This window comes from Brassica oleracea, chromosome C1 (assembly GCF_000695525.1).
Source record: "Brassica oleracea var. oleracea cultivar TO1000 chromosome C1, BOL, whole genome shotgun sequence".
NCBI lineage: Eukaryota > Viridiplantae > Streptophyta > Magnoliopsida > Brassicales > Brassicaceae > Brassica > Brassica oleracea.
Window position 1 is genome coordinate 14,274,283 of NC_027748.1, and position 16,090 is coordinate 14,290,372.

A 16,090-nucleotide genomic window follows, 5' to 3' on the forward strand; every position below is an offset into this window, starting at 1 on the left:
GAGATCTCCTTCGGTGGAGTGGCATAAAGTTGTATGGTTCAAGGAAGAAGTTCCTCGTTGCTCATTTATCACTTGGCTGTCTGTGCTGAACAGGTTACCTACTCGAGACCGTTTAATCTCTTGGGGTTTGACAGTCCCTGATGCTTGCGTCTTCTGTTCTACGGACGTTGAATCTCATCGGCATCTCTTTTTTGGATGTTGTAATGCTACTGCTGTCTGGAATAAATTTTGTGGCAGATTTATTTTTTCTCCTCCATTGGACCTCTCTTCGGCGGTTTTGATGTGTTCAAATTACCAGGGAATTTTTCCTTCACATGTGAAGGTTATTATGAAGCTACTGCTGCAGGTTATTGTCTATTCTCTTTGGCGAGAGCGCAACGGCCGCATCTTCAGGGAAATTAGCCACAGCCCGACGGTGTTCTTCAGGAACGTGGACCGGCAAATGAGAGACAGGCTGCTCTCGCTTACTCCGGCTCCATCGGATTCACTCTCTTCTAGAACTGTATTTCTGGTTCATTGATTCCTTTAGCTAATGATGTTTCTTTTATGCTCTGTTTTTCCTTTCATGTTTTGTAATAAGTTGCTTTGCAACATGTAAAATTCAGAAAATAGTTATAAATCTTAACATTTAGACCAAAAAAAAAAAAAAAAACTAATAAGTATTAAGTCATCCAGAATGGATCCAATTTACACTTTTTACTTTATTCTCGTATACTCGTATATGTTAGACCAGATCAAAATACCGTTATTTCATTGATGTACAAAGTAAATATTTTATTTTATATATCTAGAAAATTTGTTAGACACAAACTATAGATTTTATATAAATAACCTTATTGAATTAAGTAAGAGAAAGCCATTGTACCTCTTAGATTTCCTCCAAATTCTATCAAAGGATCGAAGAAAATTTTGTAGAAGAAACACAAAATATTCCAGTCGTATTTTATTGTTGCAAGTAATATCACACATTTTTTTTTGCTAGATTTCACAATACACGTCTTTATCATGATTAAAATGTTTTGTTTTGTTGTCTTTGCAGTTGTGTTATTAGCAGAACCGAGACAACAATTGTTCACAAGCAATAATTACGCCGGAACGACCGTTAATAGCAGATAGCAAAGTGCTTTAATTTGTTGACCTATTCATCGTACGGAGGGGATCTCTTGTGGTTGGTATTGGTTTTCACACAAGAAGGGGCTGATATATTCAACATTACAACATTTGATCCCCCACGAGACTCGAACGGGAGACGTAGAGCATGCCCAGTGGTTATGTTCTGAGAACAGCTCTAGTTGTAAATAATAATCTAATCTATTAATTTAGGATCATATTTTTTATCTATCATACAAAAGTCTATGTTAGACCATTAATTAGAAACTAAACTAATTATGTGTTGGGATAAGCTTGAAATAGCTTGGGTTGGAAGCTACCTAATCCTAATGTGTTATGGTTATCTAAAAGGATTAGGAAATATAGAGTTGTGTTGGTCTTATGAGGTTAGGATAATTAAAGTGTTATATAAGGATATGCAAAGTGTGTTGCATAACTTAAGAGAGTTGAGAGCTTTAGTTTTTGAGATAGTTTTCTAAAGCAATAAAGAGTTTGAGTTTGAGTTATAATATTTGAGCAAATACTTTATGTTTGATACAATAAGTGGTATCAGAGCTTCAGGAAGCTATGAGAGATATAATTGTGTCGACAGAAAAGAAAGAAGGTGGAGGAGGACCTTCGACCATCAAGTGTCTGATGCTTACTGCCACAAATTACACAGTTTGGGCTATGAGAATGAAGATCACTCTTAAGGTTCATAAGGTCTGGGAAGTCATCGAATCAGAGTCGACGGAAATCGATAAAAACAACATGGCCACGGCCTTGTTGTTCCAGTCAATCCGGGAGGCACTGATTCTGCAGGTTGGCGATCTTAACACCGCAAAGAAGGTATGAGATGCCATTAAAGCACGGCATATGGGAGCTGAACGAATAAAGGAAGCGAGACTTCAGACACTAATGGCCGAATTTGATCCACTAAAGATGAAGGATTCCGAAACCATTGATGATTTTGCAGGGAAACTTTCAGAAATATCGTCAAAATCGGCTGCCCTAGGTATTGATATTGAAGAACCAAAGCTCGTCCGCAAATTTCTTAAAAGTTTGCCTCACAAGAAATATATTCAGATTGTTGCCTTCCCAAAAGGCCTCGTACTAATTAGAGTTGGACTTAGAGAAGAACATAATCTTCTAGGTATTTTGGCTTGTTACTTTATCTGGTTGATCTTCGCAGAGCCGGTTGATCATCTTATTCCTCTGTTTCGCTATCTTCGAGATCGATGAACCTACAAGAAACAGAGGAGCTGACAGTATGAAGAAGGATGAATCAATTATCGAGCTCGAAGATAGCGAAACAGAGGAAGAAGATGATCAACCGGGTCTGCGAAGATCAACCAGACAAAGTAACAAGCCAAAATACCTAGAAGATTATGTTCTTCTCGCAGAAGAAGAAAGAGAGAAACTATTACTGTCTTAACAACGAGCCGATCAACTTCTTGGAAGCAAGTGAATCAAGAGAATGGATTCAAGTGTGTATCGATGAGATTGATTCAATTATCAGAAACAACACATGGGTCCTTGTCGAGCTCCGGTCGGAGTCAAGCCAATAGGCCTGAAGTGGGTCTTTAAGATCAAGCGTAATGTTGATGGAAGCATCAACAAATACAAAGCTTGGCTTGGGGCTAAAGGATACGTGCAACAATATGGAGTCGACTTTGATGAAGTATTCGCGCCGGTAGCACGACTTGGGACAATTCAACTACTCATCAATCTTGCAGCAGCTCGTGGATGGGAAGTTCATCATCTCGATGTGAAAACAGCCTTTCTGCATGGAGAATTAAAAGAAGTCGTCTACGTCTCACAACCTGAAGGATTTGTGAAGCAGGTAGAAGAAGGGAAAGTATACAAGCTTCGCAAAGCACTATATGGGTTAAGACAAGCACCGAGGGCTTGGAATACGAAGTTAAATCAAATTCTTATGGAGCTTAAATTCACAAAGTGTACGAAGGAGCCTTCCGTATACAGAAAGATGGTAGACGAGCATCTCCTCGTAGTCGCGGTCTATGTAGATGACCTATTTGTTACTAGAGTTCAAGCAGAGAATGGCGTCGAAATTCGACATGAGTGATCTTGGCTTGTTGACTTACTATCTAGGGATAGAAGTTTGTCAACATATTGGAGGTATAGTACTGAATCAAAGACGCTACGCTCTTAAGATCTTAGAAGACGCAGGAATGGATAAGTGCAACTTGGTTCAAACACCGATGGAAGCTGGCTTAAAACTCTCTAAGGCAGCTGGAGAAAGAGAGATTGACGCCTCAGATTACAGAAGAAAGATAGGCTGTCTACGATATATGCTTCATACGAGACCAGACATGTCTTACTGTGTTGGTGTATTAAGCCGGTTCATGCATTGTCCGAAAGAGTCTCATGGCGTAGCGATCAAAAAATGTTTGAGATACTTGCGGGGAACGACATCTCTAGGTTTGACATTCCAACATACGCCATCAGTTGTGTCGAGATTAATAGGGTTTAGTGATAGTAGCTACAACACCAATCAAGACGACGGCAAAAGCACAATGGGTCATATATTCCATCTTGAGAAAGTCCAATTACATGGTGCTCGCAGAAACAGGACACTGTAGCGCTATCATCATGTGAGGCTGAGTTCATGGCTGGAACCGAAGCACCAAGACAAGCACTTTGGCTTCAAGAGTTGTTAAGTGAGATCACGGATCTTCCATGCGAGAAGGTCGTGATATGTATTGATAATAGGTCGGCTATTGCTCTTACTAAGAACCCGGTTTTTCATGGTCGAAGTAAGCATATACACTCTCAATATCACTTTATAAGAGAATGCGTGGAGAGGGGCAGATTGAAGTAGAACATGTTCCTGGAGACAAGCAAAAGGCGAACATCTTAACTAAAGCTTTAGGAAGAATCAAATTCAGAGAAATGAGAGATTTCATTGGAGTACAAGATTTGGAGAAAAGAGTTTTCAAGCTTGGAAGGGAGAATGTTGGGATAAGCTTGGGATAGCTTGGGTTGGAAGCTACCTAATCCTAATGTGTTATGGTTATCTAAAAGGATTAGGAAATATAGATTTGTGTTAATCCTAATGAGGTTAGGATAAAAAAAGTGTTATATAAGGATATGCAAATGTGTTGCATAACTTAAGAGAGTTGAGAGCTTTAGTTTTGAGATAGTTTTCTAAAGCAATAAAGAGTTTGAGTTTGAGTTATAATCTTTGAGCAAATACTTTCTGTTTGATACAATATTATCCTAAATTTATGCATATATGATATTTTCTAACAGAAACATTATATACATTTAAACAATAACATTCTTAAGAAAAACCAAATATATTTCCATTATGCAATTATTTTGTTTATCATATTTAGTCTAGACCAAACTTTATATATATTTCAATAATTAATTTCGAAATTAAATAGTATATTCTAAATTTTTTGAAATTATCATAAAATTATATACATAAAAATTGATATTAAATATATCTTTAAATATTATTTTAAAAACAAACATATATCCGCACGTACGTGCAGATTTAAATCTAGTAAATAATTAAACGGTAGATGAGAAGAGAGATGAAAAAGGAAGAACATATCTAAAGGGAGAACGGTTAGAGCATCTTTAGTGGTGACAAACAAAAGGGTTTCTCAAAAATTAATAAAATATGAACTTTTGATTATAGAATTTTTTTTTTAAAACAATTAACCATTCATAGATGGACATGTGTAAAAAAGTCTCTCATCTTTTCAATCTCACTCAAATTACCCTAATGAGTGAATTACTCACTCAAATAAGAGGTTCAGCTATAGTATTAGGAATCAAATCCACAAAGAGCTAGGGAACCTAATATGGGGGTGATTGGTAGTTGTTGTAGTTGCTGTCCACATCCCTATTTATTTCTAAATCACCAAATTCAGAGCAATCAAGCTTTAATTTTTTTTTTGAAACCACAGCTCTTGAAATAACCTACAGCTGTACAAGTGCTCTGCAGAGCCAAATATCCAAAGCAATTTCTTAGTGCTTTCCATAAAATTCTACAGCAATAAAATCTAAAGCCACAGCAAAAAGTCTACAGATTTTTTTCTACAGAAAAAATTTTAAAGCTACAGCCCTTACCAATCAGACCCTATATCTAACCAGAGTGATTAAGTTAGGTTGATTTATGATTAAAATGTAAATAAGGAGGTTGTTGATATCACTCAAATTACCCTCAAGAGTGAATTTACTCTCTTAAATAAGAGGTTCAATTGCAGTACTTAGGGATCGAATCCAGAAGGAGCTAGGGAACCTAATGAATCTAATATGATTTGTTAAGTAGGGTGTTTTAAGATTTAAAATGTAAATTTGCAATTTTGTTGAGCAAGTAATTGCTCGATTGATTGGTGGGGGTTTTGGTGCTTAAAAGGAAATAGCTAGACTTAGGGTTTTTATTCAGGAAACTTGGGATTATAATCCTACAGATGCCTAATGAGTTGCATGCATGATAATGTAAAGCTCAACTACTAAATCAGCAAGACAATCAGCTCTCGCATGTCTGGACTTGTCTATTAACTAGATCTAGTGGCCCAAACAAATGTGTTCGATCAATAGCAGTGTCGATCGATGATCCTATAGGGATATCGATGATCCTATAGGGATATCGATCGATACACCTTTCACTCCGTCGATCGATTATCCAGTATGGATATTGATCGTTTCTAGTTAAGCTTTATGCACGGGTTGAAGATGCTTACTAAGCTCAATAGATCAGCTCTCGCCTTACTCTTAGCAAGAAACTTAGCTCAGTTAGAATGTTTTCAGGATGAGAATGAAGCTATTGCTTTTATCTATCAATCCAAAGGTAAGTTCTAGATATCTAATCTAAAAACATGCATTAATGACAATCCTAATGACTATTATCACAACTCACCAATCTATAGTTGGGGCTAATCCCTCATAACCTATTTAAACCCTAAAATCTAACAGTGGAACTACTCAGACATAGCCAAGCAATTCATGAAAGCAATTAGGTAAGAAAACTTCATTAGAATAGTAAATAGATATTAATGGAGTTCCAATCACAAATTATAACTTTGGATATTCTCTCCAATCTATCAAAATCCTAAAAACCTTTTGCTGAAAGTAATAAAACTAGAAATACAAGAAAGCACATTTTTCCTCTAACATGGTGGCAAAGCTTATATAATTAGGTTAAAACTCGTCAGGGGTAATCTTGTAAATTGGTGAAGACTTGGGCTTCAAGTCGGCTGTGACCAAACGGGCTTTCTGCGCGCTTTGCTGTCGATCGATGTTCTGATGTGAACATCGATCGATATTTGTTCCTCAATATCAACCGATGGTCGAGCTCAATGGTCATCTCGGGTGCTTACTCCAAATATCTCCAAAATGCTCCAAAATCATCACTTATCTTCAAATCACTCCTGATCTTATAAATATAATAAATAGACTCTATAATATAATAATTAGTAGTAAAAACACCTATAAAGCATGGGTAAAAGTGAGTCAAATTCATGGTCTATCAGTTGTGAGCAAGGTAGTTGCTCGGTTGATTGATTGGGTTTAAGACAATTAATTAAAGTAGCTAGACTTAGAGTTTCTATTCAGAAAATCATGATTATAATACTATAGGTGATTATTAGTTGTATGCATGCTATTATAGAGCTCAAGCTCTTAAACAACAAACCGATCGACGTTTGCTTTCTAGGTATGTCTATTAACACGACTTTAGTGTCGATCGATGATTCTAGAGGAATATCGATCGATACAAGTGTCTCGCTGTCGATCGATTATTCTATAGGAATATCGATCGACGAGCGTTAAGTCAAGCTTTATGCACGCGTTGAATTATGCTCACTAGGCTTCCTAGAATCAGCTTTCGCCTTACTCTTACAATTCTAGCTCAGTTAGGACGGATTCATGGTGAGATGCAAGTTATCACTTGTGTCTACAACTCCTAGGTAGTTAATCTAGAAACAGACATTAATGACAATCCTAATGATGAATATCATAACTTAGCAATCTATAGTTGGGGCTAATCCTTTATAACCTATTTGAACCTTAAACCTAACAATAGAACTACTCAGACAAGGCTAAGCAATTCATAACAACAAGGAATATATAATAAAACTGCATGAGATTAAAGTAAGAATCAATGGAGTTCCAATCACAAATCTCTCTGGATCTTCTCTCCAACTTTCCTAAAATCCTAGAAAAACCTTAAAACCTTTTGCTGTGAAAAACAAAAAAACAAGAAAGCACTTTTTGCCTCCAACATGTTGGCAAACTATAAGTATTAGGTTAAAACTCGTCAGAGGTAATCTTGTAATTTGGTGAAGTCTTGGGCTTTAAGTCGGCTTGGACCAAACGGGCTTCTGCGCACTCGTTGTCGATCGATGTCACGATGTGAACATCGATCGATTATTTCTCTTCAATGTCGACCGATGGTCGTGCTCAATGGTCAGCTCGGATGTATTCTCATTTTATCTCCAAAATGCTCCAAAATCATCACTTTACTTCAAATCACTCATGAACCTGTAAATATACTAAATAGACTTTAGAGTATAATAAATAGTAGTTAAAACACTTATAAACCACGAATAAAAATGGATCAAATACATGGCCTATCACTTTTGGTCAAGAGTACCTCGAAGAAAAATCGATTCTCAAAAAGTTTGTATCCCTTTCCTATTTTTTTAATATTATATATATTTAGTTGGTAGGTACTGCCACTAAAGATGCCTTCAGAACATCTTCATCGACGATAAAACTCTGAAACATCTCTTATCTATATTTTACTACTTTATTTTATTTTGTTATTTAACTTTAACTATAAAATGTGTTGGACCAATGAATAAAAGACACAGGAAAGATAAGTCTCTTGTAAAAGCCGCAAATGTTTCTGTACGTCTCTTGTGTTTTAACTTCCTCTCTCCTCTCTTTCAATTATATTTTACTATTTTAAGTCTAAGAGACTCTTTCATAGACCTCCAGTAATCATGTTCTTACCACTATTCGTAAGAGCTGTATGTAGCTTTTTTATTGGTTCAATTTTTTTTCTCTTTTGAATTTAGTTTTTCAACCAAAAAATGAATTTAATAATGTAAAGAACACAACTTCTGAGAAACTGAACGATGCTGATGCTCTTATGGCCCATGTAACAATCAGGAGGAGATGAATCGCAGACGAAACTACGCGAACAGAGCTCCACCAAAGAAACCTCACGAAGATGTGTCGCACACAACATTCTAGAACATTCATTAACGATTGACCTAGTTGGTGCTCGATCAAAACAAATATCCCTATGTATCAAAGGTCATCATTCTTGAAGAAGTCGAAGGCTACTACGGCGAGCTTTACTTTTGGTTTTCAGCCCAAAAACCGTTATTCAAAGCCCTTAAAAAATACTCGTGTAAAAGCCTATAATAAAACCTAACAAAAATGCACCGTATCATTTGACACATGTCAGCCTTTTGTTTAACTATTTGATGACGTGTCTCAACCAAGAGGGAGAAAACACTACTTTATATATAGATACTAGATTTGTACGGGTTTTATTTTATGTTTTAATTCCACGAAAACACTACTATAATCAAATTTAATTATAGTAGGTTTACTTTAGATATGTCTTCATTTAAGGTTTAAACTTAATCAAATACATGTAGATCTTGGATCTATACTCTTCATTTTAACGGAAATAACACCGGCTTTAGAAAGCAATGTTTTGCATAGTAGATTATTCAAAAAAGCATAGTGATAGTCTTTAAATACAAATTTATAATTAACTATTGATATATATCAACATAAATAAACACAAGAATTTAATTGTTATATTTTCTCACAACAGCTAATTCATGAGATGTCAAACAAATAAAGGGAAAAGTTATACTAACAAATAAATATTAAACTTATGTAACTAAATAATCAAAATTTAAAATTTAAATTATATTATAGAGATTATTCAAAATAATGACTTCGGAACGGATTGTTCTCAATTGGTGAAGATGGTTTCGGAACCAGAAGAATGACCAGCTTTTGCAGGCTATTTGGAAGATATTAAGATTCTGAAAGAAAGCTTCATCTGATCAGAGATCATCTATGTACCAAGAACGCAAAATTCGAAGGCGGATAGCCTAGCACGCAGTGTCAGGAAGCAACCGTCTTTCGTCGTTCACATGGATGCAGATCTCCTGGTTTGATTCGCAGAGTCAGTATGAGTCTGTATAAGTTGACACAAAAAAAAAATATATGACAAATAAGCAAAATTATATACTAACTATAATCATTGAAAATATGATAAATAAGTAAAATTACCTAAATTATGGAGAACATGACAAATAAGAAAAACACTTCATAAATAATAGTATAGATAAGTAAATCACTTCATAAATAATAGTATAGATTGGTGTAAAACTTATTTTAGTAAAAATAATATGCTTTCTTACATAAATTAAGATTATTATTTCTATTTCAGTAATCATAGTGTTTTTAAAATAGTATATTTTTTAAAACAAATTATAAATACTTGAATTTTAATTATTTTCAAAATAATATTAGTTGTAGTTAACTGAAACATATAGAATTGGTGTAAACTCTCCATATTGTTTATATTGTTTAAGACAAATTAAAAACAAAACAATTCCAAATATTAATGTTAGACGGCGCCAATAAATATGTATTATTGATGGTCAACTAAATATCAAATATATTGCTAGATAAACACCAAATTTGTTTACTTTAGCATCAATGGTGTGACTTTAACATTTTTTCTATATATCATATACTATTGAAATTTTTTTGATATACAATATTTTGTAAAACACTATTTCTGTTATGTTTTGTGTCTACTTTAAGAATCTAAAGTCCTACATTTGTAGTGACCTTCGATAATGCTATGTATAATTGTTCATGAGAGAAGAATGGATTTGGCAAATATATACCAACTTTTTAAGTTTTGACACTGATTTTTGTTGATAGTTATTGCATAGCAAATTCATATATGGAATTGACATCTTTTTAATTTGAAAGGTCATTTTGCATTTGTGTATATGAGACTCCTTTTAGTAATAAGAACCCGTTTTCCTACATAAATTCAGGAATAAAAACCTGTTTTCCTACATAATAGTATATTTTAAATAAAAATTATAAATACTTTAATTTTAATTATTTTCACAATAATATTAGTTGTAGTTAACTGAAACATATAGAATTGGTGTAAACTCTCCATATTGTTTATATTGTTTAAGACAAATTAAAAACAACACAATTCCAAATACTAATGTTAGACGGCGCCAATAAATATGAATTATTGATATTCAGCTAAATATCAAATATATTGCTAGATAAACACCAAATTTGTTTACTTTAGCATCAATGGAGTGACTTTAACCTTTTTCTATCTATCATATACTATTGAAAACTTCATGATATATAATATCTTGTAGAATATTATTGCCGTTATGTTTTGTGTCTACTTTAAGAATATGAAGTCCTACACTTGTAGTGACCCTTAATAATGAGAGAAGAATGGATTTGGCAAATATAGACCAACTTTTTAAGTTTTGACATTCATTTTTGTTGATAGTTATTTCATAGCAAATTCATATATGGAATTGACGTCTTTTCAGTTTGAAAAGACTTAACTGATGTACAAACAACAGAATAACATCTATATGTACAAATGCCTAAGTATAATTGTAGCAATAATTGACGTACATCAGTATGAAAATTATAAAAAAAAAAACAAAATCAGTTTAAGAAAAGAAAACATGCGAAGATCAGGATATCTAGGAAATATTTGAAATAATTATTCTACAAATCTTTTTTTTAGGATTTGAAGAAAATAAAACTACTTTTAAACACTCTTTTACAATTTTCTTATCTTTAAGATTTTAGAAAATGACAATCACTATCAAATATTGTTTTACAATTGTTTTCTTTAGAATTTTAGAAAAAAAAAAATTTGTATTAAGAAAATTAATTTACAATTTTTTTGTTTAGAAATTTTAAAACAAAAATTTTAGAAAAATACTATTAAATAATTTTTAATTTTTTATAAAAAAATCGTTTTATTATCTTATTATATATTTTATTAATCATGAGATATTTTAACACATGTCATATTTTTAAAAGGAATATTACTGTCAAATTATATTTTACAATTATATTTTCTTTAGGATTTTAGAAAATGAAAATTAGTAATAAAAACATTATTCTACAAAACGTTTTTGTTTAGGATTTTTAAAATGGAAATTTTCTAGAAACAAATTACTGTTAAATAATTTTAAAATTTACTTTTAGAGTATTAAATAATTTTAAAATTTACTTTTATACTATTAAATAATTTTCAAAATTACTTTTTCAAAATTCGTTTTTATTATATTAATATATATTTTTAATTAAGAGATATTTTAACATATTTCACAATATTAAAAAGAAAATTACTATCACATAATTTTTACAATTATTTTTTGTTTTTTATTTTAGAAAAAGGAAAATTAATATTAAGTAATATTTATAATTACTTTTTACAAAATTCGTTTTTGTTATTATCATAGTATATATAATTTTAATTTTGAGATAGTTTAACACATGCCAAAATATTAAATAATAACTGTCGTGTGTCACAATAATGTTAATTATCAACTTTGAAGAACCAAGCCGTGGGAACCGAAATTCGCACTGTCGATTTCCGTTTAAATTAGGAAAGCTAGGAAAACCCTAATTTCCCCGAAGTCCCGGATATCTGCTAAACCACACGCCAAGCAATCAGAACACGCAAGTAAAGATGAAAAGAAATAAGAAATCGTAAAAGAGAGCAAAAGGAGTTTTATTCTGAATTTACGTATGAGCGTGACAGCAAGCTAGAAGCCTCGGCTATGAGAGCTGTTGGCGAGATTCCTAGTTCTAACAACCTAAGACTGTAAAACCTAGTTGAGTCGCAGCTCGAAATAACAAAAACGGAAAGTTGCCTAATTGCTCTAAGTGCTAAGTTTTCTCTGGAAAAGGTTCTCTCTTGTGCCTCTCGCCTAGGACTCCTACTTGCTCCTAGGTCGGTTTACGCTTTTTTCCTTTCTGCCCTTAAGCCATCATAGCTTGAAAATGGAGATATTCCGTTTTTCCCAATCTTCGTGATTATCTTCAGAAACTTCACATTTATCCGCGAAAACTTGACATTCTTGCCTTACGAACCAAGCATAAACCGTCATACGGCTTATGGGCTTTTGGTTAAGAAATCGTAAGTGAGCTTCGAGCTACGTCTTAGGTCTCTTTGGGCCGTCTTTGCCTCGAAACGTTTATTACGGTTTCTTCGATAAAAACAAACTTTCCGCGGTTTTTATCGTAAAGTTTGACTGATGACTTCGAGTGACGAGAAAAAATAGAATGGTTTAGCCACGGTCTACGGGAGATAGCATTTGAAGAGTAGACGATAATGCATGGATTTGTGTCGTATCGACGTTTTTGGAGAGTTCGATCGCTACGTAACGACCAAACCGCGTACGTGCCCGAGCCGCGTTCGTGCTCGGTAGCGTTCGTGCTCGGTCGCTACGTAGCGACCGAGCTTGGCTTGTCTGTGGCCCGATTGCCATACTCGACCTTGTCTGTGGTCGGTTTGGATAAGTGGTTGTTGCCTTGTGACAATCGGTATTTGGTTCGATTGAGATTAGAACAAGATTTTACCGCGAGGCTCTTTGTAAAGATTCTTTTTACGAAGTATAACTTTCATAAACAAATGCTCACGCCGATTTTTGCGGATATTTGGACATTAACTTCGTCGTAACCGTTTTCGACCCCAACACAAGCTTTATATAATAAAATAGATATATATATCTATTAAAAATTCATATCTTAATTTATATATCTATTAAAATTTTGAGATATTGCTTGTCACTTTCTTTCCTCTTTCCACCAATGGGACTGAAATGCTCTAAATATACATAAACTTTTTTTTACTGAAACGTCACATGTCTTGGTTAACAGGATTCAAACAAACGGACATGATTAAAGGTTACAGCTTCAAAAAAACGTACATAGGGAATGGTGGGAGGTATTTGTGATCCGATCCGTTTTGTCCAAATGATTAATTATCCGATTCGATTCAATTCGTAACGACTAAGATATTCAGTGTACCGGATATTCGAAAAATTTAAGATTTTTAACCGAAATATCTGATTCGATCCGTACAAATAAAATAAAATTGAAAATTAAAAAAAAAAAAATTAAAATAATATAAAATAAAAAAAATTTATTACAAAAAATATTTACTTTTAAAAATTCTAATATCTAGTATAATAAATAAAATACTGTAAACTTATATAAAATATAATATTTATATAAGTTATATATATAACTCTTTATGTATATATATATATATATATATATATATATATATATATATATTGATATAACAGAATGGATAGGATATCCGTTCTTAAAATTATTAGTATTTGTGATTTGTTTCGTTTTTTATGAATATTGTGTATTAATATTTGTTTCCCTTTGTAGAGTTACATCTGAATTTTTCGGTTCGAATTGAAATATATAACAAATCGAATTAAAATTTACAAATATTTTGTCCGGCCTTTAGGATACAACAACCAAAATACAACACATTTTAAAATCAGAATCAAGGTGGCTATAATTTAAGGGTCTGGAATCAATGTACGGTGGCTTTACGAATTTTAAATTCTACAACTACGGCTTGCACAAACAATAATTTATACGTATATATACAGTATGCATAATGGTTGAATTCAACCTTTTTTGGCGATTGCATTAATAATTTAATATATATTTTGTTGTTTTGAGGTTCCTTCCTTTTAACTTCCTTATATCAATACCCACCTTTTCCAGTATAAAAGGACTAACAAGTCTTACCTTCAGTTCTCATATCAGAAACATTTGCTTAGACATTAGCCGAAATTTTTTTAAGAAAAAATACATCTTCGAACATCATGGGATCATTGGCAAACTCTCAGGTGATTCCTCTGATAAAAATTTCTAGCGACGAGGAGGCTAGCCTTTATGCCATGCAGCTTGGGAGCGCGTCCGTGCTTCCCATGGTTCTGAAAGCAGCCATAGAGCTCGACTTGCTCGAGATCATGGCCAAGAACGATTGCTTCTTCGGTACTCAGATGTCTCCTTCAGAGTTAGCATCCCATCTCCCAACCAAGAACCCTGATGCACAGGTCATGCTTGACCGGATCCTCCGGTTGCTTGCCTCACACTCCATACTGACTTGCTCTGTACGTAAACTACATGACGGTGGTGTAGAGCGTCTCTACGGACTTGACACTGTCTGCAAATACTTGACTAATAACGATGACGGTGTCTCCCTTGCCACTCACTGTCTTTTGAACCAAGACAAGGTCCTCATGGAGAGTTGGTAAGTACCAAACCCTAATAACACACTAACATCATAAAAACTATTTCAATCTAATAGAAGTGACTTAAATCTCGGTGGACCAATAAAAAAAACACAGTTCTAAGATTTGGAAAAACTATTTTCTCTAGATAAAAAAAAGTTTTTCTAAAGAAAAAATATTGGATTTTGAGATTGTATAGATACACTTATAAGAATTACTCATTCCGTTTCATTTTTATTATTGTTTTAGATTTGTGCACACAAATTAAAAAAAATATTTAATTTTGTATATTTTCTAAATAAAAATATCATTACTTATACATCTAAACATATTTCAATTAATATAAAAATAGAATAGCATATAAAGTTAATATATTTGGCACCAAAATTTTAAAACGACACTTATTTTAAAACATATTTTTTTAATCTACAACAACAATTAAAATAAAACGGAAAGAGTATCAATTATTAGTTTACATAATCAATATACAAACTCTAAAACAAATATTTGATGCAATCGTGTTTTCTCTCTGAGTATTCTTGCTTTGATTTGCATTTGTTCATAACAGGTATCATTTGAAGGATGCAGTCCTTGAAGGAGGGATCCCATTCGATAAGGGATACGGTATGCCAACCTTCGTTTATCATGGGAAAGACCAGCGATTTGCAAATGTGTTTAACAATGGAATGTCAAACCACTCCACCATTGTGATGAAGAAGATTCTAGAGGCTTACAAGGGCTTCGAAGGATTATCATCTGTAGTCGATGTTGGCGGTGGAATAGGAGCCTCTCTTCATATGATTGTTTCCAAATACCCAACCATCAAAGGGACCAACTTTGATCTCCCACATGTTATCGAGAATGCCCCGTCTCTTGCTGGTACATCTTTGTTATAGGCTTCACAACAATTTTCGAAGTGAATTATATGTTTATACGAACGTTCATATAAATAAGGTTTTTGTTTGACGATCGATGCAGGTATTGAACATGTTAAAGGAGATATGTTTGTTAGTGTTCCCAAAGGAGATGCCATATTCCTTAAGGTTAGCAAATTAAGACGTTATAGATTCCCAGTGATTGTTATAACTCAATTATACTTCCACAAATATTCATCTGTGTACTGATATTGAATATAAAAATATATTATTAGTGGGTTTGCCATGACTGGAGCGACGAACACTGCTTGAAATTATTGAAAAACTGCTATGAAGCTCTTCCGGATGATGGAAAGGTGATAGCTGTGGAGTGCTTAGTTCCAATAGCACCAGACTCGAGCCTCTTGACCAAACAAGTAGTCCACTTGGACTGTATCATGATGGCTCACACCGCCGGCGGCAGAGAGCGAACCGAAGAGGAGTTTGAGTCTTTGGCAAGAAGAGTTGGTTTCAAAGGCTTCCAAGTCATTTGCAGCGTTTTTGGCACTTACATCATGGAATTCTACAAGATGACTTGATCACTTCAACCTTCTTGCTTCTGTTGTGTGGTTGTCTTTTCTATTTTCTTTTTTTTTTTTTATCTATGTAATCGTTGTCTTGTCGTTGTTATTGTTGAATTTGCTTGGTCTGAAGTGCTGAACCGTGAAGTTTTTGTTGTTGTACAATATGTTACAATAATAAGTCAATACCATGTTGGAATCGAATTTCACGTTGTTT

General features: G+C 33.6%; 1 protein-coding gene across 1 annotated transcript; it reads left to right on the plus strand.

The window, feature by feature from the left end:
- The first annotated feature begins 13,961 nt into the window (after positions 1–13,961).
- On the plus strand, positions 13,962–16,012 carry LOC106296210 (flavone 3'-O-methyltransferase 1-like). The gene is made up of 4 exons (XM_013732294.1): positions 13,962–14,458; positions 15,007–15,317; positions 15,417–15,481; positions 15,589–16,012. The coding sequence occupies exons 1-4, from the start codon at positions 14,028–14,030 to the stop codon at positions 15,889–15,891; spliced, it is 1,110 nt and encodes a 369-aa protein (XP_013587748.1). The 5' UTR covers positions 13,962–14,027; the 3' UTR covers positions 15,892–16,012.
- The last annotated feature ends 78 nt before the right edge of the window (positions 16,013–16,090 follow it).

Bases quoted from the DNA above. Each gene is read 5' to 3' on its own strand.
- LOC106296210 (XM_013732294.1), top strand. From the start codon at position 14,028: ATGGGATCATTGGCAAACTCTCAGGTGATTCCTCTGATAAAAATTTCT. The intron at 14,459-15,006 runs GTAAGTACCAAA...TGTTCATAACAG, and splicing joins AAGGTCCTCATGGAGAGTTG to GTATCATTTGAAGGATGCAG. The intron at 15,482-15,588 runs GTTAGCAAATTA...ATATATTATTAG, and splicing joins GAGATGCCATATTCCTTAAG to TGGGTTTGCCATGACTGGAG.